Source organism: Grampus griseus (genome assembly GCF_964374135.1).
Source record: "Grampus griseus genome assembly, chromosome: 3".
NCBI lineage: Eukaryota > Metazoa > Chordata > Mammalia > Artiodactyla > Delphinidae > Grampus > Grampus griseus.
The window spans coordinates 162,986,115-163,010,269 of record NC_139019.1 but is presented as its reverse complement, the minus strand read 5'-3'; the positions used below and the strand labels follow the sequence as shown (position 1 = coordinate 163,010,269).

The 24,155-nt window shown below is 57.6% G+C and overlaps 3 protein-coding genes across 8 annotated transcripts; 2 read left to right on the top strand and 1 right to left on the bottom strand.

The window, feature by feature from the left end:
* Positions 1-13,612, top strand: TNPO2 (transportin 2). 3 transcript variants are annotated; one of them, XM_082649760.1, is made up of 26 exons: positions 1-93; positions 1,385-1,496; positions 2,156-2,231; positions 2,314-2,463; positions 3,186-3,292; positions 3,381-3,514; positions 3,607-3,688; positions 3,765-3,887; positions 3,994-4,112; positions 5,043-5,103; positions 5,204-5,369; positions 5,587-5,739; positions 7,043-7,268; positions 7,472-7,643; positions 8,125-8,211; positions 8,290-8,397; positions 8,495-8,653; positions 9,177-9,264; positions 9,450-9,548; positions 10,124-10,219; positions 10,583-10,658; positions 10,951-11,050; positions 11,130-11,204; positions 11,321-11,448; positions 11,532-11,702; positions 13,399-13,612. In XM_082649760.1, the coding sequence occupies exons 2-24, from the start codon at positions 1,398-1,400 to the stop codon at positions 11,426-11,428; spliced, it is 2,664 nt and encodes an 887-aa protein (XP_082505886.1). In that variant the 5' UTR covers positions 1-93; positions 1,385-1,397; the 3' UTR covers positions 11,429-11,448; positions 11,532-11,702; positions 13,399-13,612. The 3 variants fall into 3 exon arrangements, with proteins under 3 accessions (XP_082505886.1, XP_082505884.1, XP_082505885.1); XM_082649758.1 differs by having other exon boundaries at positions 10,553-10,658; XM_082649759.1 differs by lacking the exon at positions 1-93 and adding an exon at positions 354-437 and having other exon boundaries at positions 10,553-10,658.
* A 1,558-nt stretch (positions 13,613-15,170) lies between these two features.
* FBXW9 (F-box and WD repeat domain containing 9) lies at positions 15,171-20,464 on the top strand (the record flags this gene model as incomplete). 4 transcript variants are annotated; one of them, XM_082649770.1, is made up of 10 exons in its annotated part: positions 15,171-15,610; positions 16,771-16,910; positions 16,989-17,117; positions 18,285-18,397; positions 18,483-18,574; positions 19,477-19,625; positions 19,713-19,826; positions 19,957-20,046; positions 20,134-20,199; positions 20,273-20,464. In XM_082649770.1, exons 1-10 carry the CDS (start codon positions 15,202-15,204, stop codon positions 20,345-20,347), a joined length of 1,377 nt encoding a protein of 458 aa, XP_082505896.1. In that variant the 5' UTR covers positions 15,171-15,201. The 4 variants fall into 4 exon arrangements, with proteins under 4 accessions (XP_082505896.1, XP_082505897.1, XP_082505894.1 ...); XM_082649771.1 differs by lacking the exon at positions 19,713-19,826; XM_082649768.1 differs by having other exon boundaries at positions 19,477-19,826.
* An 861-nt stretch (positions 20,465-21,325) lies between these two features.
* On the bottom strand, positions 21,326-21,630 carry GNG14 (G protein subunit gamma 14; the record flags this gene model as incomplete). The annotated part of the gene is made up of 2 exons (XM_082649788.1): positions 21,326-21,451; positions 21,538-21,630. The coding sequence occupies 2 exons, from the start codon at positions 21,628-21,630 to the stop codon at positions 21,326-21,328; spliced, it is 219 nt and encodes a 72-aa protein (XP_082505914.1).
* Positions 21,631-24,155: the final 2,525 nt, after the last annotated feature.

Below are 24,155 nucleotides of genomic sequence, written 5' to 3'. Positions count from 1 at the left end.
TTTTTTTTTGCTCCCTGTCTTTGGCTCCCTCCTTCCTCGCGAGTCTCAGGAGAAGCCGCGGCTTAAGGCCCCGCTGCTGCTGCCCGAGGCCGGGTAAGTGAGCCTCACCCGGACCCTAACCGGCTGGGCCCCGGCTTGCGTCGACCCCCGCAGGGCTTCAGGCCTGCGCGGCGCGCGGCCCGGGCGTCGGGGCCGCGCCTGACCGAGAAAGGCCGAGAACCCGGTTGGGCCCGATTGAGGAGGCAGCGAGAATGGGCCGGGGCGGGGGAGGGGGGAACCGAGCCGGGCTTAGGGGGTGGGGCCTCGGAACCGGGCCAGGTCCCGGTGCCGCGAGAATCGGGCCAGTGGGACGTCTGGGGTCGGGCTGGAGGGGCTCTGATTGGGGGAATCGTATGGGGACTGCTTAGGGACTGATTGGGGGACGTCGCGAGGATCGGGTGTGTGTAGGGGGCTGTTTCGGTGGGGCATGGTTGGGTCTGGTTGGGGGAGGCCGCATTGAAAAGTTGGGGGGGTGCTTGTTGGACCCTGATAGGGAAAGGGCTTCAGACTTCGGCCTGGAGGGCTTTTCTGGGTCTGACTGCGAGGCGTCGCTGGGATCAGTTGGAAGAAATGCCCTGGGGAGTGTTCGGCCAGGTCTAATTGGGGGTAGCCGCAGGGATCGGACGAAGAGGGTTTTCGGTTCGAGGTGGTGGGAGGCTTGGTCGAACTTGATTGGGGGAAGCAGCAGTGACCCGTTAGCAGGAGTTAATGCTGACTGGGGCGGGGGGTTGGAGCGCTGTGTGGGGAGGCTTTGCCAGACCTGACTGAGGAAGCGACAGGGACCCGTCCAGGGGCCTTCTGTCGCCGGATAGGTGGGCTTGGTTGACTCTCCTGCGGAGAGGCATCAGGGACCTGTCTGGAGACTGCTTTGGGTCTGATTAAGGGGAATCGCTGGACTGCGTGCCGGCACGGGAGAGACCACGGGGGCTGGGGCACTATCGTGTTCTGGGGCAGGGTCCCTGGATGGGGAGGTGGCTGGGCCCTCGCCTAGCAGCTTCGAGGGAAGTGGAAGTCTTAGGGCCCGGAGCCGAGGGCGGCGGTATGGGCCGCGGTGGGCTGAAGGCCCAGTGTTGGGTGGGATGAGGATCCGCCGGGTCCCGTCGCCACCTCGCATGGCCCGCTTCCACATACCCGCGCCCGCGCTCCCGAGCCCGCGACTGCGCGGCCGTGGATGGCGCAGCTGGCGGGGACCCCGCACTTGGGCGGGCGTGGATCGGCGGCCTCCGTCTGTCCGCCGAGGACGCTCCCGCCCTGCTACCGCCGCCACCACCTCTGTGGGGGCTCAGCCCGGGACTCACACGGAGCCCCTGGGATCCAGCGCTGATCCTGGCCCCTACCCCCGCAGTTCACCTTGCACCATGGACTGGCAGCCAGACGAGCAGGGCCTGCAGCAGGTCCTGCAGCTGCTCAAAGACTCGCAGTCGCCCAACACAGCCACGCAGCGCATTGTGCAGGATGTATCCTTCCTTCCTTCCGGGTCTGGGGGGACGGGGCAGACATCTGCAGCTCCTGAAGGCCAGAGAGGAAGGGGTCTACTCCCTAATTCTTAGACTCTTTCTGCTGTGGCAGGAGCAGGCCTTGGCAGAGAATTAAGGATTAGGATTACTGGGTCCCATTCCCAGAGGAAATGTGGCCCGGCAGGAGAAGGGGGCACTTTTAGCTGGTGCTTGGCTTTAGTTGAGTTTCATGGGTAAAATTTCCTTTTTTCAATTGGTCATTTAAAATGCTATAAGTTAAACTTTTAAATTATTTAAACCATTAGCAAGTTTCACTTGAAAGTGTGAGTTCCCTTCTTTTTTTAAAAAAAAAAAAACATGCCACATTGGATTGCTAGTGAGTGGAGCTGCCGACATCAGAGAGAGCTGAGTTTGCTAACCCTCTCCTGCTCTGGCCAGATCTTCAGGAGTGGTGGGAAGCTCAGACATGCTCCCCCACCCGCTGTATCAATCTCATGTGCCTGAAATGCTGTGTTATTCTGGGCATGGGGGTTGACAGGTGGGGTTCCAGGAGCTGGTTGCCTCGTCCCCATAGTCAGAAGTAGTATCAACTATATGGCAGTAAGGGGGCTCTGCCTGGGGAAGACCTCTGTCTCCCAAGACCCTTAACAACCTAGCAGAAACTCAAACAACTGAACCAGTTTCCCGACTTCAACAACTACCTGATATTCGTCCTGACCAGACTCAAGTCGGAAGGTATGCCCTTGGTGTCCCTCCACACAAGCCTGACCCCACTTTCTCCCTTGTGGTTCCCTAAGCCTCAGCCCTCTTCCCCCAGATGAGCCAACTCGCTCTCTCAGTGGCCTCATCCTCAAGAACAACGTGAAGGCACACTACCAGAGCTTTCCACCACCTGTGGCCGACTTCATCAAACAGGAATGTCTCAACAACATCGGCGATGCCTCCTCGCTCATCCGGGCCACCATAGGTAAGAGGGTGCAGCGGGAGTCAGCCTGTGATGATGCCCTGAGCTGTCCCTCTTGGCCAAGAAACTTCTCAGTGTGTTAAGGATATTGATTCACAGAATGTTCCAGCACCGTGGATGGTAGTGTAGTACTGTTATTACTGCCATTTTACAGATGAGAAAACTGAGACACATAGATGTTAAGGGATTTGCCTGGCAAGTAACAGAGCTCAGAAGTGACTAGGTCAGGTCCATGCTCTGAACCACCGCCTCCTGAAACAGCTGTTCTCATTTCTGAGAACAGAACGTAGATGGCTTCTCCCTCACCTCCTCAGGTCTTTGCTCAGATATCAAGGTGTCACCTAGTAAGGCCTTCTCTAGCCACCCAATTAAAAATTGCTACCCTCATCCTCAGCACTTGCTAGCCATCTTCTCTGCTTTATTTCCTCCCTTATCTCTTGGCATCTAGCCACCGAGGTCTTTTGCTGATTTATCTTTACCTCACAGCCTCCCTCACTAGATAGTCAGGTCCTAAGGGCAGGGATTTTGTGTTTAGTTATGTACTGCATCCCAGGGCCTGAAACAGGGCTGGCTCACGGTAAGACTCAGAGGATCTCAAAGAGTGTGTAGGGTTACAGGGGGTAGCGCACAGAAAGTGTGCTGGAGTGAGTGCGCAGCAAGGAGGGCTGGGGCGCCAGGCAGGCCCGCACCCAGCCTGAGGCAGCGTCCTTTCCTGGCCGCCCCAGGCATTCTCATCACCACCATCGCTTCCAAGGGCGAGCTGCAGATGTGGCCCGAGCTGCTGCCCCAGCTGTGCAACCTACTCAACTCGGAGGATTACAACACTTGTGAGGTAGGGGATGAGCCATGGCCTGCCTGCCTAAGCGGGAGCTGGGGCCAGACCGGGACCCACACCCATGTGCCTGCTCCCCTCCACTCAGGGAGCCTTCGGAGCCCTGCAGAAGATCTGCGAAGACTCATCCGAACTTCTGGACAGCGATGCCCTCAACAGGCCCCTCAACATCATGATTCCCAAGTTCCTACAGTTCTTCAAGCACTGCAGCCCCAAGATCCGGTGGGTGCGGCTCCCCAGGGGTCTGCAGGGGGCCTGGAGCAGGTGGGATGGGTGGGGTCAGGAGTGACCCATGTGCGCCTGCCCCCTGCCAGGTCCCATGCCATCGCCTGTGTGAATCAGTTTATCATGGACCGGGCCCAGGCACTGATGGACAACATCGACACCTTCATCGAGGTGGGCCACTGGGCTGGGGAGGGGAGCAGGGGGAGGGCCGAGGGCCCAGCCACAGCTGACCCCGGCTTCCCTGCAGCATCTGTTCGCCCTGGCCGTGGATGATGACCCTGAGGTGCGGAAGAACGTGTGCCGTGCACTGGTGATGCTGCTGGAAGTGCGGATCGACAGGCTCATCCCCCACATGCACAGCATCATCCAGGTATGCCTGGCCAGGGCCAGCCCGCGTGTGCGCTGAGGGGTGGGAGGCAGGTGGGGAGCCACCCCTAGCCGGGCCAAGCCTTAGCCTTTCTCCCATCCCACCCCAGTACATGCTGCAGAGGACCCAGGACCATGATGAGAACGTGGCCCTTGAGGCCTGCGAGTTCTGGCTGACACTGGCCGAGCAGCCCATCTGCAAGGAAGTCCTGGCCTCCCACCTGGTCCAGTGAGTGCTGCTTCTGCCCTCTGTCCCACCCCAGCCTCCACCTCTTGCCATGCCTATGCCTTTCCTTCTGGTCAGCTCCTGCGCTAGCCTCAGTCCACATCTTGTATCTTGGTTTACTTTTATTCCTGTGCACGTTTATTTTGCAAACGGTAAGTATGTAGCTTTAATGACTTAAAAATTAGGTTAAGTTATAGGTGGAAAAAAGTGAAGACTCAACAGAGGCTTTAGGCATAGCTGGATCCAGGTGCTCAAAGGATGTGAAAGGCGCCTGTCTGGTCTCAGATCTACTTCCTCTATGTTGGCTTTGTTCTCAGGCACAGCCTTCCCTCGTCGTAGTACTGTGGCCTTCTGCAGCCTTCCAGCTCAGGAGTCTCAGTAAAGAAATTCTCTCTCAACCAGTATCTCTGCAAAAGTCCTAGGGCTGATCCTCCTGGACCAACTTGGATTACTTTTCTATCCCCGAGTCAGTGAGGGCTCTAACCAAAATCTCCGATCCTGACGTGCATGGGCTCCAGCTGAGGGGGCAGGCTGCCCTGCCTGTTTGGTCCCCTAACCAGGCCCCATCCTAGGGAAGTGCCTGGTGACAGGGCCACATGTCCCTGCTTTATGGTGTGCTAGGGGTCAGGCACTATTCCAAGCTTCTCAGTGTATTCAGGGGTCGGGAATTCACTGAGTGGCCAGGGGTCTGGGTCCAGAACCTTCCTGTGGAGCTAGGAGTAGTGTCAGCTCTGACCCAGTCACAGTGGCTGAGACTCGGCTGAGATAGTACCCACTAAGGGAAATGAGTGGATGTAGCATAACCAGGATCAGCATGTGCAGTCGGCCCCTTGGCTCCCTGACCTCCTCCCCTCCCTGCTTCTTCCCTCTCCCCCAGGCTGTAAGCCCCCTCTGGGGCCCCTGCATCCTGATTAACAGCCTCTCTTCCAACAGGTTGATCCCTATCCTGGTAAACGGGATGAAGTACTCAGAAATCGACATCATCCTGCTCAAGGTTAGTTAGGGCTGACCACCAGGCACAGGCAGGAGGATGAAGGCTGGGGCACTGGGGATGGGGGCCTCTGTGGTGCTTAGCCATCTGCCTGGCTCCACAGGGGGATGTGGAGGAGGATGAGGCCGTCCCTGACAGCGAGCAGGATATCAAGCCACGCTTCCACAAGTCACGCACGGTGACGCTGCCCCATGAGGCTGAGCGGCCTGATGGCTCTGAGGATGCAGAGGATGATGATGACGATGATGCTTTGTCCGACTGGAATCTGAGTAAGTGGCCGGGCCTGGGGTGAGAAGGGGGAAGTAGGGGGCAGCAAGCCCTGGGCTCCCCTCTTAGGAGGGAATCAGAAGCCTATATGGAGCAGATCATGAAGATTCTAATCATGATCTCTGATCCTGGGGGGCACAGAGAGGAGGGCTGGTGGCCTGCCTGATGTGCCTCCCTGAGCCCGCCACCCCTCCCCCCCCATCTCCCCTCCCACCCCAGGGAAGTGCTCGGCGGCTGCACTGGACGTCCTGGCTAACGTCTTCCGGGAGGAACTGCTGCCCCACCTACTCCCCCTGCTCAAGGGCCTCCTCTTCCACCCCGAGTGGGTGGTCAAGGAGTCGGGCATCCTGGTGCTGGGCGCCATTGCTGAGGGTAAGTGACCTGCCAGCCTGGCTGCGCCTGACCTCTGATCCCCACGCTGGTGCGAGACTGGGGCTGGCCCAGGCAGGCTTGTGGGGGGCGACGCCATCCCCAGGTTCTCTCCAGAGGCCTGCTCACCCCACTCCAAACAGCTCTGGGATTTGAATCTTCCCTTCAGCCCGTGGGCCTGAAAGGGACCCCCGAAAGCAAGCTCTTTCCTTAATTCTCATGGACAGGCCATAAGCATAATAACAGCAACAATAATAACAGGCACTTCTGCAGTGCTTGCCCCACAGCAGGCAGCCCTGTCCTGCGGGCTCACTACCACCTGAGGAGGTGGGTTTCTTAGATGGGGGAACTAAGGTGCAGAGAGAATCAACGGCACTTCCCTCGTCACCCAGAGTGAAGCTGGGCCTCAAACCTGCTCTGGCTGCGAGGCTGGCCTGCCAGAATCAGAAGTGTACAGTGGTGTTTCCTTAAACTTCACACGGTGTGCTTGTGCTGTACTGACACGGTTTCCAGGTTCCCCTTGTCCCGATGGATGGGGTGTACAGCGTGAACTACCAGAGGGCTTTGCAGAACTGTTACAGGCAGCACACACGACCCCCTCAGCATCCAGGCCTGCTAGAACAAGCAGAGAGGGCAGCAGGAGCCCTCACCCTGGAGAGCTTTTCAAAGTTGTCTAAGGAAATGTTTCCTCATATAATAAGTAATGGGTCTTATGTTAACAGGACACATAACACGTTCCACAATGCACATATGTATTTTAATAGACTATGTGAAGTGTTCTGCATATATAATGGGAAAAGATCTCAAGGAACTGACCCTAAACTGGTAAAAATAGATCTCATGGCTTGGGATTATCAGAGGGTGTGCTATTTATTACCCGTGTTCTGTAATGAAAAGAGAGACACAGTTAAGGGTTTTTAAAAAGAGAAGATGTAAAGTAGAAAAAGAAAAATCACAAACCTCCAAGAAAGGTTTCAAAGGAAAGGTCCTTTCTGTCCACCTGCGTTGTTACTGCCCATAAAGCCCAAGTCAGTGTGCAGCTTGGCCATCTATGAATGAACTAGTGACCAGATAAAAACATCACAAGCCCTGGAATGGGGTGGAGCTGATGGAGAGGAAAGTCTTGCTCTGATGCCGTTTCCCATCCCCATCCTGCCTTTCACTGGCTCTGTGACTCTGAGCCAGTTATTTAACTTCCAAGCCTCAGTTTCCCCATCTGTCAGGTGCGGCTGATCCTCTCCCCAGGAGGGTGGATGTGACCCGGCCCAGTTGGGCTCAGCCTTGCCTCTGTGCCGGCTCCTTGCAGGCTGCATGCAGGGCATGGTGCCCTACCTGCCAGAGCTGATCCCGCACCTCATCCAGTGCTTATCAGACAAGAAGGCCCTGGTCCGCTCCATCGCCTGCTGGACCCTGAGCCGCTATGCCCACTGGGTGGTCAGCCAGCCCCCTGACATGCACCTCAAGCCTCTGATGACAGAGCTGCTCAAGCGCATTCTGGATGGCAACAAGAGGGTACAGGAGGCGGCCTGCAGGTGAACCTTGACCCCTGGCCCCACAGCCCTCACCTCACCTGGCCCCACTGGCTGCTCTCTGGGAAGTGATGATACTCATGACCCCTGACATTGTACTGATTTCTCACGTATTCGTACTGGCTGATCCCGAGTGCACCCTCCCTGACCCGACTCAGAGCCTAGCCCTGCCTGTGGCTGCCTGCTAAACCCCTTCCCCCTTCCAGTGCCTTCGCCACCCTGGAGGAGGAGGCCTGCACGGAGCTGGTCCCTTACCTCAGCTATATCCTGGACACCCTCGTTTTTGCCTTTGGCAAGTACCAGCACAAGAACCTGCTCATCCTCTACGATGCCATCGGCACCCTGGCCGACTCTGTGGGCCACCACCTCAACCAGCCGGTGAGACCCCACAGCGGTTCCCTCCTCCCGATCCCTGTGCCCCTTGGCATCCGGTGACCTGGCGGCGACCCGTGTCGCACGCCAGGGACGTGGCCATGACCTCGACAGGCAGACAGACAGACCCGGCCCCAGCCCTCGCCCTGTTCCCAGTCTAGTGGGGGAGACAGACAGTTATGAGACAGCGTGGTAAGTGCTGTGCCGGGGGAGCTCAGGGGCCTGCAGGAAGCAGGAAGCGCTGACTCAGGCTCCAAGGGGCAGGAGGGGGGGTGGGGGTGGGGCTCGGGATGGGTGAGAAGGGAGTAAATTAGAAGGGCCTGGAGGTCTGGCTGGATGGCGAGGCCTCGCAGGGCCCCATGAACCAAAGCGAGGAGCCTAGACCTCATTGCTCAGATGACGGGCACCTCTGAGTCACAGGGAACCCTGCTGGTTCCCAGGCCACCACCCACACCCAGGGAGCCCCAACTTCCTGCTCCCCTTCCAGGAATACATCCAGAAGCTGATGCCTCCGCTGATCCAGAAGTGGAACGAGCTCAAGGATGAAGACAAGGACCTCTTCCCTCTGCTGGAGGTGGGTGAGCTCCAGGCCCTCTCCCGAGGCCCCGTCCCACCCACCTGAGCTCACCTCTCCTGCCCTCCTCCTTGCCAGTGCCTGTCATCAGTGGCCACTGCCCTGCAGAGTGGCTTCCTGCCCTACTGTGAGCCCGTCTACCAGCGCTGTGTTACCCTGGTGCAGAAGACGCTGGCCCAGGCCATGGTGAGCATCCCTCCAGCACCACCCCATCACCCGCTCCTCTGCTGCTGCCCCAGCCTGGGCCCACTCCCTTCACCTGCCTGCCCCCTTCTGTGCCCAGATGTACACCCAGCACCCTGAGCAGTACGAGGCCCCTGACAAGGACTTCATGATCGTGGCGCTGGACCTGCTCAGCGGCCTGGCTGAGGGCCTGGGCGGGCACGTGGAGCAGCTGGTAGCCCGCAGCAACATCATGACACTGCTCTTTCAGTGCATGCAGGTGGGTGGGCCCCTCGCGGGCCTCTAAGTGGACAATGGTGACACCCAGCAGCCTTTGTGGGCTGCCTTGGGTGGACTCAGGGCCTTGGTTATGCCCTGAGGACATCAGGGAGAAAGGACCCATTAAAAAAAAAAAGCTTGTAATTATTTTTAAAAGTGATTCAAATAAAACATGTAAAATCTCATTGAAAAACCTAACAATGTAGAAAATTAAAAAGTAGAAAATAGGAAATGTGAAAGCACAAGCCCCTCCAATATGACGCCCCCACCCCCCAGCGTATTGAGGATGGGCAGCAGTTCCAAGTGCTCTCTTCTGTAGTGGTACCGAGCTGGGCATTCTCGTTCACATGCCCCGAGTCCCAGATGTACAGATGGGGCCTGTAGCCTTGGCACTGGGAAGTGGCAGGGTCAGGTCATGCTCCAGGAACTGTTCCCTTAGCTGCCCTGCTCTGAGGGGTTAGTTGGGATCCCGGCTGGTTGGGGGAAGGGGAGCCCGGCCACGCTGACCCTGCTCCAACCCCCAGGACTCGATGCCTGAGGTCCGGCAGAGCTCCTTCGCCCTCCTGGGAGACCTCACCAAAGCCTGCTTCATCCATGTCAAGCCCTGTATCGGTACGACCCCCATTTCGTCCTTACCCCATGACCCCAGCCCTGGCCTCAAGTGATGGAGAGATGACCTGGGAGGACTGTGACCGCACTGGGATGTATTCGTACTGTCTGACGGGGCCTGCTTCGCAAGTGTCAGAAGCTTACCCTGGCTGGCCCTCTTGCTCAGCACCCTTCTTTCTCCCTGCCAGCTGAGTTCATGCCCATCCTGGGCACCAACCTGAACCCCGAGTTCATCTCTGTCTGCAACAATGCCACCTGGGCCATTGGCGAGATCTGCATGCAGATGGGTAAGTGCCCCACAGCTGGGCAGGCCCTGTCCCTCCCCATTGGCTTGTTCCCAGCCTGGGGCCAGGAGTCTGGCTCTAACTGACAGGTTCCCTCTAGAGGGCCCTGGTGCTCCTTGAGGAAGGCTCCGATTGGCCAGGGACAAGGGGACACCTCTGAGCATTTTCATCCGAGATGGGGACACATGGCTGAAAGGCCATCTGTAATTGGCTTTTCCAAAGAGGCACAGGACAGGAGGCCTGTACTTATTGGACTACTTGTCACCTCCCTCCCCTCCAAGCAATTGGCTGAAAGGCCCCCTGGGATTGGCTGGGAGACTGTCACTGCTTCTCTGCTCTCTGCCTAACCCCACAGGGAGGCTGGGTGGTGTGGTCTCACCCTGGTGTCCAGCAGTGATGCCAGGGAACCTTCTGGTGTTGGGAGGGTGTAGGTCTGTCTCTGGTTGGCCATGGCGCCTGGGCAGCAGATAGCCAGAGAAGGTTGCTTGCTTCCTCACTGGTTGGCCAGTGTCTGGATACAACTCGGGTCAGTGTGGGTGGCGTGGGCTGTGTGGGGCTCTGACTGGCCTGTCCCCCAGGGGCAGAGATGCAGCCCTACGTGCAGATGGTCCTCAACAACCTGGTGGAGATCATTAACCGGCCCAACACGCCCAAGACGTTGCTGGAAAACACAGGTGGGCCCCAGGCCTGGGCCCTTGCCACCCCCTTGCCCGCCTCCTGGAGGTGGGGTATCCTGGCTGGGAGGGTAGCTGACAAGAGGCCTTGGGAAAGAACCAGGGAGGGTGACTGGAAGGACCTGGAATGGGGCTATGGGAGGAGGCCTAAGAAAGATGTTGGCCTCGGGGGAGACCTGGGAGAGACCCAAGTGGGGTGGGGAGGAGACCCTGACCGGGCCAAGCGTGGGGGCCCAGGGAGCTGGCAGGAGCTATTCTCTTGGGGCCCGTGGGGCGGGGCTGGTGCCTCGTGCTCGAGGCCCTGCCACGTACCGGGGCCGCTCGGGGTTGCAGGTCGCCTGACGAGTCCCTCTGCCATTCCAGCCATCACCATCGGCCGCCTGGGCTACGTGTGCCCACAGGAGGTGGCACCCATGCTGCAGCAGTTCATCCGGCCTTGGTGTGTGCCCACCTGTGTGGGGCCTGCCGTACGGTGGGCTGGGCGGTGGGGGGAGGGTGGGACAGGCCCGACCCAGTCCCTCGCCTGTGCCCACCCAGCCCTACCCTGCCCACCCGTGGATGCCCGACCCAGCCCCACCGAGCCCTGATCTCCTGCTTCCCCCACGCCTCACAGATACATGTCCCATCCCAGCCCCACCACCCACTGGCCCACCGCTCCCTGCTGTCCCCCACAGATGTCCATCCTGCCCCAGGCCCACTGGCTGATTCCCCACTGCTTACCTTCCCCACAGGTGCACATCCCTCAGGAACATCAGGGACAATGAGGAGAAGGACTCGGCCTTCCGAGGCATCTGCATGATGATAGGCGTCAACCCCGGGGGTGTTGTGCAGGTTGGGGCAGCTGGGCTCTGAGGGAAGTTGCTGGGGCTGGGCTTGGACGGCCCCTCACGTGGGATCCGTCACGTTTCAGGACTTTATTTTCTTCTGCGACGCTGTAGCCTCCTGGGTGAGCCCGAAGGATGACCTTCGGGACATGTTTTATAAGGTAGGGCTCCCGCTTGGCCCTGATCTAGTCTCGGAAGGCGGCAGGGTGGGGAGAGACTGAGTTCATCTTCATCTTGCTCCGCTCCGGGGCGCCCCTCACCCCCTCCCTCGCTACAGATTCTCCATGGCTTCAAAGACCAAGTTGGGGAAGAAAACTGGCAGCAGTTCTCAGAGCAGTTCCCGCCGCTGCTTAAGGAGAGGCTAGCTGCCTTCTACGGGGTCTAGATGAGTACTGCGACTGCCAGGTGAGGAGGCCGTGTGCAGAGAGGGCTGGCGCTGTTGTGGGAGCCAAAGGGGCGCAGGCCCTGACCCTCTCCTCTCCTCACAGGTTTCTGTCTGCGTCGTCGTCAGAGGGGTTGCTGGGGAGCGCGCTGCGTCCAGAAGTCGCCGTGCCCTGGTCGAGGGGGGTTAGGGAGGAGTGAGTGGGACCCAAATCCAGACGCCCTCCCCGTCCATCTACCTGCCATACCCGGCCATAGGCCGGTCAGCGGGTGGGCAGGTGGGTGGGGCCTCCACGTTCATCCTATAAATGGGAGGGGGGTGGGACTTCTTGGCAGCAAGGGCCCCTTGCTCTAATTGGGGTCACCTCAGGCAGCCTACTTGGGCCAGCCACGTGTGGGAGGGAAGAATCAACACGGCCGACCAAATCCGGCTTAGGATGAGGCAAGGGAAAAGCAGGTGGGGAGGGGGGTCCTTGTAGAGACACGTACACTCACACGTACACACGTGGCTACACGCATGTGCGGGCGCTGCAGCCAGCCAGGCTGGGCCAGCCGCCCCACCATTTCCCCGACTGCATGGAGACAGTAGAATTAGTGAACCCCTGAGTTAACTCGTAAGGCCTTCCGTGTAACCTGCATCTAGAGTTTAAGAAGCTTCTGCTGTTTTGCCGGAATTGGCGGTGATTAGGGAGGGCTGGGTGGGTTGGGGACCTCCGCTGGGACCCTGGGGCGGGTGGGGGGGAAGAGGACGGCCACCTTGGGGCCGCCCAATCAGCACGCACACGCTTTGGACCTGCTCCGCACACTTCTTGCCAGCTCTGTGGCAGCCTCAGCCAGTGTGTCTCCCTCCTTGTCCCGTCCCAGCCAGAAGAGTGGGGACCACCGAAGTGGCCGGGGCTGGCCAGAGGTCGCCCTTTTCTCCCTCCCCTGTGCTCCAGTGACTTTCGAAGATGCTGGGCTGGAACTTTTTCCCCCTGAGGAGAGTTGGGGGCAGCCAGAGCTGCTGACATCTACCCCTGTGTCTCTCCATAAGCAAGTCTGTTTCAAAGGCAGTCCGTTTCTCTGCTTCCGAGAGCCCTCTTCCAGGCCTGGGTTTTAACACAAGGGCCGAGGCTGAGGCATTTAATTGATGGTGATAGAAAACCAAGGCTTATGCTTTGCCAGCAAGAGGGAAACCAAAGGCTTGGAGGAAGGGAAGGGTGCTGTATTCCCTTACCCGACTCTGGCCCTGGGACTTCCTGATCATCACAGCTCCCAGTAGGCCCCAAGACCCCACCAGATTGGGGTAGCGATCCTAGGGAAACTTCTGGGATTGGTTGGGGATGCAGGCACAGTGGGAGAGGCTCCCCTAGAGAGAGGAGGTGTGGTTGCTTCCCAGTTGGCCTCAAAACTGAAACCAAGCCTTGAAGCCCCCTTAATGTTGTTTTCCTCTTCCCTTTCTACTTCTCTGGGGGCCTCTTTTTGCGGTTTTGGGGGTTTGACTGGATTCCTGCATTCTGGGTCCTGCTCCATGCATCCCTCTCGAGCACTGGATCACACCCTCATCACAGCCCTGTGTCTCCTATCAGACAGGGTCAGGCCCCACCTCTCTTCCAAGGGGCACTTGGTGCACATTCCATAAACTCAGCTGGTTCCCCCGCTGTGAAACTCCAGCAGGTCTCTGGAAGCCATTTGTAAAAAAAAGAAAAGAAAAAAAAATTAAATACCATTTAATTTTCTGGTAATTCCAGTTCTTTGGAGCATCCTCTGCTGGGTCTTGGGGTGTGTGGATTGGCTGTCTGATGGGATTGGTAACCCCTTCTCCATCCAGGATGGGGGGCCTCCAACCACCTTCAGGGAAGGGGAGCCTGGTTCTAGTTATCTTTTTCTTCTTTTCTTTTTTTTAATTAAGGAAACTATTTAATTTTTTAATTTATTTTTTTGTTGATTTTTGCACAACGAAGTTTCAGCTTCTCAACCTTTTCCCCTGCGCAGGGCTGCGGACCCTGACTGGCCTCGATCTGCAGTCCCTCTCGTTCCCACATCCCTCCTTCCCCCTCATCCTCTTCTTCCTGCGGGCTCCCAGGGTCTGTCCATTTGTTACCGTGCTGTGCTGGGGACTGGCGCCAAGGTGGCGTGAGATTCCACTTGTGTAGAACTTTGTTGAGTAAAGATCAGTTTCTTGTGAAACCCTTGGTCTCCATCTGGCCTCTTGTGTCCTGGGCTTTGGCAGTAGAGAAGAGATGTGGAGGGGGGCCTGGGAAGTTTTAGAAATAGGGATGCACAGGAATCAGGTCAGGAAATAATTGTGGGAGTGGGGAAGTAAGTAAGGTTAAAGATTAAATGTGGTAACGTAACACATGCAGTGCAGTCTTTGGGACATAATTACAGCTCACTAGAGCCTGAGCTCACTAAAGGGGACCCATTAGTGTTACAGCCCAGATTCAAGATCCCCATCTACTAAAGACTAAACTGAGTGGCAAGGAGCAAGACCTTGCAGCATTCTTATAATCTTTGACTTCACAACTCTGGATTGCTGGGCAGGTTAGACATTTTTGTAGAATGCTCAGCTCAGCGCCAAGCCTGTGGGACATAGGTAAATATGTGCAACAGTTAAAGGCAAATGAGAAACTGCTCATCTGGGGACGCACAGGCCTCAGGATAAAATCTTGTTGCAACCTCAGTACAGCCCAAGCATCACCTGCATCAAACTGGGAAAATCTTTTGAAATGCTGACACACAACCAACTTTCGTTTAACAAGTGTGTGCATTTTAGTGAGAGGAAAGCTAATCAGTGAAACAGCGATATGTCCCATAGAGAAAAATACAGCGGGGAGAGGAGAAAGAACGTTATGGAAAATGGTCACAGTCTTGACAGTAGGGTACTCTGGGACTTCCCTGGTGGCGCAGTGGATAAGAATCTGCCTGCCAATGACGGGGAAACACATTCGAGCCCTGGTCCGGGAAGATCCCACATGCCGCGGAGCAACTAAGCCCGTGTGCCACAACTACTGGGCCTGGGCTGTAGAGCCTGTGAGCCGCAACTACTAAAACCCGCGCGCCTAGAGCCTGTGCTCTGCAACAAGAGAAACCACTGCAAGGAGAAGCCCGCGCACTGCAACGAAGAGTAACCCCCGCTTGCTGCAACTAGAGAAAGCCTGTGCGCAGCAATGAAAACCCAACACAGCCAAAAATAAATAAAATTAAATTAAAAAAGAAAAAAAGGGGAGGGAACAGCTAGTGCTGCTTAGAATTTGTGTGTTAACACTGCCTGGCTCAAAAGAGGCTGTCGGTAAATGAGATGCTGTTTCTATCAGTAGGATTTTGGGTAACTCAGAGTTAACTTTCACCGAGGTCTCTGCAGTGTAACTGCTTGTTTCTGGCTCCGGAAGAAAAGAACAGGAGTTCGAGTCACTAGCATGCCCAGACTGCGAACCAGGAAAAAGGGGTTTTCTATCTGTAAGGTCAGTGTCACCTGTGAGAAGTGCCTTCGACAGGGCCGTGTTTTTCAAACCAGAGTCCGCTGGCCCTCTGCATCAGCACCATCAGAGATGCTAGTTTAAAAAACGCAGGAACCAGGAATCTGCATTTTCCAGCTCGGGGCCGACGCGGCTGAAGAACGAGACCCTTCCAGTGAGTTGGCTTTCAGTCTGCGGCCAGTTTCCCCACGACCCGCTCGCTTCCGGTTGGCGCCCTAACGTCATCAGGCAGCGCCGGAAGTACCCTTGCGCTGCCTAGGAGACAGGACGCGGGCTCGGCTGCTGACAGGGCCGGGCCGGCCGCGCCCACCCGGTCGCCATGGAGCTGCCTCCAGGGCCGCGCGATGATCCCTGCGCCTGGGACGATGACTCGGAGCCGGAGCCGGAGCCTGACCCCGACGCACAGGCCGAGGCTTACGTGGCCCGCGTGCTCAGTCCTCCGAAATTCGGGCTGGCGCCCCCGCGCGCCCCTCCGCTGCCTGCGCCCGCTGTGTCCCTTGGCGCTCTGGAGCCGCGGGCCGCGTCCAAGGGCCCGGCGGTGGCGGTTCCGGGCCTGCTGAGCCTTCCTCCGGAGCTACTGCTCGAGATATGCGCCTACCTGGACGCGCGCCTCGTGCTCCACGTCCTGCCGCGCGTGTGCCACGCGCTGCGCGACCTCGTGCGTGACCATGTCACCTGGAGGCTACGCGCGCAGCGCCGCGTACGCGCGCCCTACCCAGTGGTGGAAGGTGCGCGCGCCCGGGGGCCAGGGTGGCCCGCCCAGGTCAAGCTTGAGGCGGGGGGAGGGTCCAGGGTGCTGTAAGTACAGTCACTGGAGCAGACTACCTGGCTGTCCTGGCTCAGCGGTGGCTGAGGTACTTACTGGTGGTACCAAAGCCCCTGACCTCTGGGTGAACTATGAGACAGATACTTGGGGTCCTGAGGCTGTGGAAATCTACTTGGGTAGCTGGGGTCCCTGAACTCGGAATCCAGCGATCCTCAGGCTTGGGGTTGACACAGGGACTTGAAGTCTTAGGCTGTCAGAATCTCCTTGGGGCTCAGAGTAAGCCCAAGAATCCCCAGGTTCTGGGTCTAGGTGCTAAGGCAGTAACTGGTGATGCCAAATCCCCTTACCTCTAGAGTCTTGGCCTAGGTGAGGGTGCGGCAGGACTCAGGTCCAGAGCCTGCAACCCTTGAACTTATTAAGCTAGGATTTAGAGGTTGGGATCCCTGATATTAGCAATCACAGACCCTCGAGTCCAGGTTCTAACCTGGGATCTTAGGCAGGGGCTGGTGGTAATTTCTCCTGCCTCCAAGGTCTTTGGTCCCTAGAGAATAAGGCAGCTTGGTGATCTTGAATTGATGGGACTTTACTGAACAGCTTGATAAAACATAGATGTTTGGTTGGGTCAAGGGCTTGGATTCTGCATCTTGACAAAGCTCCCAGGTTTGGGATGCTGGTTTGGGAAACACTTCCATGGGTCCGGTTCAGATGGCCGAGGCAGGAAGTGTTAGTTATGAAGTCCTAGCTCTTGTGCCCAGCCTGAGGGTTGGGAGGGCTGAGGTTGGACCTTAGCCAGGGGTGAGGCAGGGCCTTAACGTCCTGAGGCTGCTATCCCCCAAACTTGGGTTGGGGGATGAGGCCCGGGAAGGTGATCCTGAGGCTCCAGTTACCCAATTTCTGGAAACTGGGTAAGGAGCAATCCTAGACCTGCTTGGCAGGTGCGTGGGCTGGTGGTCCCAAAGCTAGAGCCTCGGCCTCCTTGGGTGGGGTAAGGGATCCAGGTGGGTTCTCTCCAAGTCTGGTTCAGGTTGTGCTCCCCGGAAGCCAGCGCAGTGAGCTTGGACAGCTGGTGTGGGTGGTGGCAGGGTTCCTCCCCACTGGGGACCCTGCTTTTGCGTCCCACAGAGGAGGACTTTGACTGGCCAGCAGCCTGCATTGAGCTGGAGCAGCACCTGTCGCGCTGGGCAGAGGATGGGCGCAGGACTGAGTACTTCTGCCTGGCCGATGGGCACTTTGCTTCCATTGACTCAGTGCTGCTGCTCCAGGTGAGACGGGGGTCGGTGGAAGGCCAGGCAGTGGTGGGCCAGGGTGACCCCAACAACATCACCTCACTCCTCTCCCAGGGCGGGACACTCTGCCTGTCAGGCTCCCGAGATCGCAATGTCAACCTGTGGGACCTGCAACAGCTGGGGGTGGAGCCCAGCCGGGTTCTGGTCAAGGCCCTGGGCACCCAGAAGAACAGCACTCACAAGGTGAGGGGGTAGGAGGCCAGGCAGAGGTAGGAGGCGTGCGGCCTGGGTAGGGTACCGTGGCTAAGGGCACAGGTTTTGGCACCAGGCCTCACAGATTTAAATCTTGCTCTGCTATTGTCAGTGTGACTTTAAGTGAGATGTATGACTTATCTGGGCCTTAGTTTCTGCTTCTGTCCAGAGGTCAATTAGGATGAGGACGAATGAAATGAATATGCATTAAGAGCGTTGCTCAGGCTCATATACAGTAGGTGCTTAGGAGGTGTCAGGTATACCTTGAGTGGCCCCAGGTAGGGCAGTTATGAGGCCACCCCTGGGGATCAGACAGCTCTGAGCCTGACTGTCATCTCATGAGAGGTGGTCATGGAGGGGCACGTCCACCAGCCATTGAGGTGGTCTAGGCTGGTGGCCAAGAGCTTGGTCTCGGAGCCAGGCTGCTGGGTTCAAATCCCCACTCTGCTACTTCCTGGCTGTGTGACCTTGGGTGAGGGACTCAACCTCTCTGTGCACCAGTTTCATAATCTGTGGAACGGGACACATCATAGTACTATCCTCAGAGGGTTTGGTGACGAATGAGTCAGTGGGGAGCTAGCTGCGTTCTGTGCATTTTAGCTCCTGACACAGGGACCTTTTTTTATGCTCATTTTCCCAATGAAGAAACTGAGGGATGGTACTTCATTCACCCAGGTCATGGAGTAGAGGCCCCATTCTTTTTTTTTTCCCCCATACCAAGCAGCTTGCGGGATATTAGTTCCCTGATCAGGGATTGAACCCGGGCCACAACAACGAAAGCCCAGAATCCTAAACACTAGGCCACCAGGGAACTCCCTGGAGGTCCCATTTTTGTGTGTGCCACGTGGCTTGTGGGATCTTGGTTCCCTGACCAGGGATAGAACCTGGGCCTTTGGCAGTGAGAGCTCGGAGTCCTAACCACTGGACTGCCAGGAAATTCCCATGGAGGCCCCATTCTTAGTCACACTGTCATGTGGCCTCAAACCACTGCTGCAGCTGAGGCTCTGCAGAACTTGATTTAGGAATATTATTAGGTTGGGGTGCGCATGTCCTGGGCTCTGAGGTCAGACCCACAGACCTAGGCTCTAATCTCTACTCAGTGCTGACTCACTCTGGGTTCCGTGAAATGGGGAAGATCACACGGGTCTGGTCCCACAGGGCTGGGTGTGGTCACTGGCGGCGCTGGACCACCGAGTGTGCTCTGGTTCCTGGGACAGCACGGTGAAGCTCTGGGACATGGCGGCTGATGGGCAGCAGTTTGGCGAGATAAAGTGTGAGGGGTCCTGGGCAGGGGGGCCTGGGTGGGCAGAGGTCTGTCTGGCCACAGCCCCAGCCCTGTGGTCTGTGTGTCCCCAGGGCCAAGGCAGCTGTGCTGTGCCTGTCCTACCGGCCTGATATCCTGGTGACTGGCACCTATGACAAGAAGGTGACCGTCTACGACCCCAGAGGTGGGCTGGGGACCCTGAAGCCTAGGTGGGAGAGCAGGGCTGCCTGGTGTCTCCAGGGTCATCCTGGGGAAGGAGACACTTGGGCCTCACAGTCTAACTGGGGTGACAGTCACATAACGAGAGGCTGACCACTCAGAGTGGCCTGTGTTGTGCTGGGGGCCACAAAGGTGACAGGTGGGGGTGGGTATTGGGGGCAGAGGAAGCCCCGCCTCCATGTGGGGTGGGGTCAAGTACTGGAGGGCTCCCAGAGGAGGGGCCTCTGAGCCTGAGTCCCGCAGGAGGCAGGACAGTCCTTGAGAATTCTGGCTCCCCCACCTCCTAGCTGTGTGACCCCAGTCAGGTTTGAACCTCAGTTTCCCCATTTGTCAAATCCAGATAATAACAACTCCAGCCGCCTAGGGCTAATGGGAGGAGGTGACAATAAGAACTTTGGTAGATTAAATGTTTACATTAAAATGCCTAGAATGAACTTGGCCCAGCCCATAAGCCTTTTCCATTGTTTATTTATTTATTCATTCTTATTTTAATTCAAGGGCCCAGTGTAACTTTTCCAGGCAGAGCCAGAGCCGGGATGGGGTGGGGGCAAGTCTCAGGCTGACCTGCAGGAGGAGGGAAGCATTTTATGCTGGGACTTGGCTGAGGTCCATTCTGTACTGAGAGCAGATGGGACTGGAGGAAGGAGCGGGGATGGAGATGGGTTGGGGGGGGTCTGGTGGTCCTGTGAGGCCTGGATCCAGCTGGGGTGGCAGAGGAACAACAGGGCTACCTGTGGGATGGGGGTTGGGGGAGCAGACAGAGTAGTATTTTGCCAGGAAGGATGGAGACCCAGGGTCCTGGGGCGGGCCAGGGGGCCTCCAAGGGGCTCTGATGTCCCCCTCCTCCCTGGCCCATCGCCCATGCAGTTGGCCCGACCCTGCTGAAGAGCCGGCGGCTGCACTCAAGCGCGGTGCTGGCGCTGCTGGCGGACGACCGGCACATCATTTCAGGCAGCGAGGACCACACGCTGGTGGTGTTTGACCGCCGAGCCAACAGCGTCCTACAGCGGCTGCAGGTGGGCGCTCCCCAGGGGGCTGGAGGGACCAGGGCTGCGGCGGGCCCGGACTGGCCTGAGCTGCTCCGTCCCGTGTCCCTCCCACAGCTGGACTCCTACCTGCTCTGCATGTCCTACCAGGAGCCTCAGCTCTGGGCCGGCGATAACCAGGGTCTGCTGCATGTCTTCGCCAACCGGGATGGCTGCTTCCAGCTCGTCAGGGTCTGCCAAGGCTCTTGCCCGCGCACGATCTGCCCTGGGCTGCCTCCCTACCTCTTAATCCCTGGGTGGCAGTGGGGGACTGGCCTTGGGAGAGCCACACCTGAGTGTCACCTGTCCCTCCCTTCCGCAGTCCTTTGATGTGGGCCACAGGTCTCAGATCACAGGGATCAAACACTCCCTGGGGGCCTTATACACCACGTCCACCGACAAGACCATCCGGGTGAGGCCCTGCGACAGTCCCCCCTCTCTACCCACCCTCACTTGCCAGGAGCACACCTCGTGACCTTTGCCCATTGCCCCTCACCAGGTGCACGTGCCCACAGACCCACCAAGGACCATCTGCACTCGAAGCCACCACAACGTGCTGAATGGGGTAAGGCCCTGTCCCATGCGCCCTGCCTGGCTGCTCAGAGCACCCCTGACTCCTCATGTCCCCGCCCTGGCAGATCTGCGCTGAGGGCAACCTGGTGGTGGCCGCCTCTGGGGGCCTGTCGCTGGAGGTCTGGAGGCTGCAGGCCTGAGCAGGCAGATGTGGATGTGGATCTGCCGGCTGGCAGGCTGGGCTGGGGCCTCCGTTCTCAGGGGGGACCTTCCCCCACGCTGGTGCTGCCTTTGCCCCGCCCCCACAGGACTAGGGCACAAGGAGTCCTGGCCATGGTGGGTGGGTGGGTGGGGGTCCCTGGGCTGGGGCCCATGCCAGGGGAGGTGAGGTTTGTGTTTCGGCCAACCCAGGGGGCTGCTCCCCACCCTCGGGCCCTTGTTTTTGTTATGATTTGGATGCCTGCTCTCCCTGGAGAGCAAAGGAGAAATAAACCTGATGTACTGGTGCTCCGGCCTGGACTGTGAGCTTGGTGTCACCTGAGGGATCCGCCCGAGGCTGCTTGGCGCTGGGATGCCAGGGATGTGCGTGTGTCTGTGAGTTGGTGTATGAAAGCCTCAGCGACAGCCACTGCTGTGTGTGTGTGTGTGTGTGGGGGGGGGGGGTGCATTTCAGGGATCACGTGCGTCTGAGTGTCCCCGGGGAGGCCAGTCTGGCTGTGTGTGTTGTTATAGTATTCCTGTCTGTGTATGTCTGTGTGGAAGAGGGAGGCCCTTGAGAATGTGGCACCTGTATGATGGCACCTGTGTGTGTGTGTGCGCCATGTGGGCGTGTATATGTGTGTGGCACGCGCTGGCATGTAGATTGGGACTCTAATCCCGGGTGTGTTTGTGCAGTGGGACAGGGGATCTGCTAATGCTACCCCATAGGCTGGAGGGTGGGTAGCAGGTAGGGGTGAGGGAGGGGCGTGCTTCTCTGTCCAGGGTCCAGGGTGTGTGTGGGCCCCTGTGGCCATGACCCTGGAGTGGGCGGGGAGGGAGGCTGGGCCAGTTGCACACCACACTGGTCCCTGCAAGCCCGAAGTCCCCCTTTGCCCCCCATCGCAACCTGGCCAAGCCATGCCCTGAGGAGCATTCACTTCATGTTTATTGAGGCCCTCTGGGTGGTCCAGGCTACAGGGTCATAGGATGGTGCAGGGCTTCTTCTCCTTGAAAGGGTTGGTGGCAGCTGGGATGCCCACGAGGAAGGGGTCACTCTCGGCCTGCTCCGTACAGAACTGCAGCAGGTCAGCGGCCGCCTTGGATACCTGCAGGCCAGCCCGGTTAGCCAGACCTGGGCTGGGCTGTCCACCTGCCCCCTTGCTGAGATGCACCCGCCTTGCCCTGGCCTCACCTTTACACGGTTGATGCCCACCTCCATCTGCAGCTGCTCCACGGCCCAGCGGGCCTGCCCGATGTCGTTGCCAGTGGTCACCTTGCCGGGCATCTGGGGGAGTCGTGAGCAGAGCCACAGACAGCAGGCTGGACCCCAAACCCTGAGCTCCCACACATCCTCCTGTGTCCCCTGGGGACTGAGGGATGGGATTAGCTGCTCCCCAACCCCTGTCAGGACCACATACCTCAGCTGAGGACTCCGGCTGACTCCTGGCTTGTCAGTCCTCCTCCTGCAGCACCGCTCTGGCTCCCGCCCCCACCACCCTGGCCTCTCCAACCCCCTCCTCTCCCCTCCCCAACCCCTGCAGAGACGTTGAAGCCAGGACACTCATGGAGTGTAATGTCACCAGCGGCAGCATTAGCTGCTGAGGCTGAGTGTGTGTGGGGGGTGTCCCTGCTCCAAGAGGCCCAGTGGCTGCCCTGGTGTCATGTGTCACCTTGGCTGGGGGAGTGTAGGGGCCCTGGGCTCTCACTGACCTGTTTGATCCCCTGCTAACTGCCCCCTACAGACCTTCTTTGCCAGGCTCCGGCCCTACTCCGATGGGCGGAGGTGCAAAGTGTAACCTGGTTCAGGTGCAGCCCCGTCTCTCCTCTCTCCAACTGCACTCATGGCCCAGGGATCCACAGATGACTCAATCCACTCACTCATGCTGATGGCTTCCCCTGCCTCATCCCAGCCCCTTCCCTGACCTCAGACCCACCTGAGGACCCTCCTCCCTCCTCGGTCCATCACACCCATCTCTCTGTTGTCTCCCACCTAACTTGGCCAAAGGTGGACTCTGGATCATCTTCCCCCGAAACCTCCAGCCCCCAAATTCACCACCATCCATCCAACTTCTCTGGCTCAAATCTTTAACTCCTTCATTCCTTTCTTCCAGTATTCCCACATTTGATCCTTCCTCAAGAGCCATCAGATCAACTTTCTTTTGTTTTAATTAATTGTTTTTAATCGGCTGTAGTTGATTTACAATGTTGTGTTAGTTTCTGCTGTACAGCAAAGTGAGTCAGTTATACATACACATATATCCACTCTTTTTAAGATTCTATTCCCATATAGGTCATTACAGAGTACTGAATAGGGTTCCCTGTGCTATTCACAGATCAACTTCCAAGTTGTCAAACTGGTCACTTCTCTCCACCCTGTTGGTAGCATCCGGGTCCTGGTGCCCCCAGCTCAGTGTGCCTGGACCAGCGCAGTTGCCTGGTCTCCCCTGCCCTGCACAGCCCCGACCCCGTTCTCCTCAAGTCAGCCAGTGGGATCTGTTAAATAAATCACACTACAACACGGATGCACCTTGAGGACATTATGCTAAGTGAAATAAGCCAGTCACAAAATGACAGATAATGTATGATTCCACTTATGTGAGGTCCCTAGAGTAGCCAAATCCATAGCGACAGAAAGCAGAATGGGGGTTGCTGGGGGCTGAGGAGAGAGAGGGAATGGGGAGTTAGTGTTTGATGGGTAAGTTCTGAAGATGAATGGTGGTGACGGTTGAACAACAATGTGAATGTACTTAATGCTTCTGAACAATGCACTTAAAAATGGTTACAATGGTGAATTTTATGTGTATTTTACCACAATTTTAAAAATTGGAGAAAAATAGGGCTTCCCTGGTGGCGCAGTGGTTAAGAATCCGCCTGCCAATGCAGGGGACACAGGTTTGATCCCTGGTCCAGGGATCTGGATCCATGTGCTGCGGAGCGACTAAGCCCATGCGCCCCAACTACCGAGCCTGCGCTCTAGAGCCCGCGAGCCACAGCTACTTAAGGCCACAGGCCTAGAGCCCATGCTCCACAACAAGAGAAGCCACCGCAGTGAGAAGCCCACGCACTGCAACCAAGAGTAGCTAGCCCCCGCTCGCCGCAACTAGAGAAAGCCTATGTGCAGCAACGAAGACCCAATGCAGCCAAAAATAAATAACAAAGAAAAGCACCTATTTTGTAGGTAGAATTTGGCAGACGTGTGGAGGGATGGATGTGGGGTGTGAAAAAGGGGAAACATCAGGCTCAATTCCCCAGTTTTCAGCCTACTAGATGAGTGGAAGGTAGGGCTGTTTGCAGAGATGTGGCAGACTGCAGGAAGATCAGGGTTAGGTGGCGAGGGAACTGAGGCCAGGAGTTTGAGATCCAAGTGGGGCTGTCAAGGAGGATGTTCTGTTCCTCTAATTAAATAGGCTCCTTTTTAACCTCAGGGCCTTTGCACTGGCTGTTCTCTCTCCCAGTGGGAATGCCCCCCCCCCCCAGATCTTCACATATGGGGCCTCTTCTGACCTTGGCTGAAATATCACCTCCTTGGCATCCTTCCCCAACCACCTCTCCCTCCAAATAAAACCACCAACTCTTCCACCCACCCCCAACCCCATGGACTCTCACATCAGCCCGTTTAATTCTACATAGCACTTACCACTGTTGTTACCCTTCTAGCTCCCCAAACTGTGGGCTCCAGAAGGGCAGGGTCTGCATTTTGTTCACTGATAAATATGCAGCACCCAGCACAAAGCCCAGTGTATAGTGTAGACTCCATAAACTGCAGAGTGAGAGTGATTAAAGAGGTCTGGACCAGACCCTATGCATGGT

Bases quoted from the DNA above. Each gene is read 5' to 3' on its own strand.
- TNPO2 (XM_082649758.1), top strand. From the start codon at position 1,398: ATGGACTGGCAGCCAGACGAGCAGGGCCTGCAGCAGGTCCTGCAGCTG. The intron at 4,113-5,042 runs GTGAGTGCTGCT...CTCTTCCAACAG, and splicing joins CTGGCCTCCCACCTGGTCCA to GTTGATCCCTATCCTGGTAA. The intron at 8,398-8,494 runs GTGAGCATCCCT...TTCTGTGCCCAG, and splicing joins AGACGCTGGCCCAGGCCATG to ATGTACACCCAGCACCCTGA.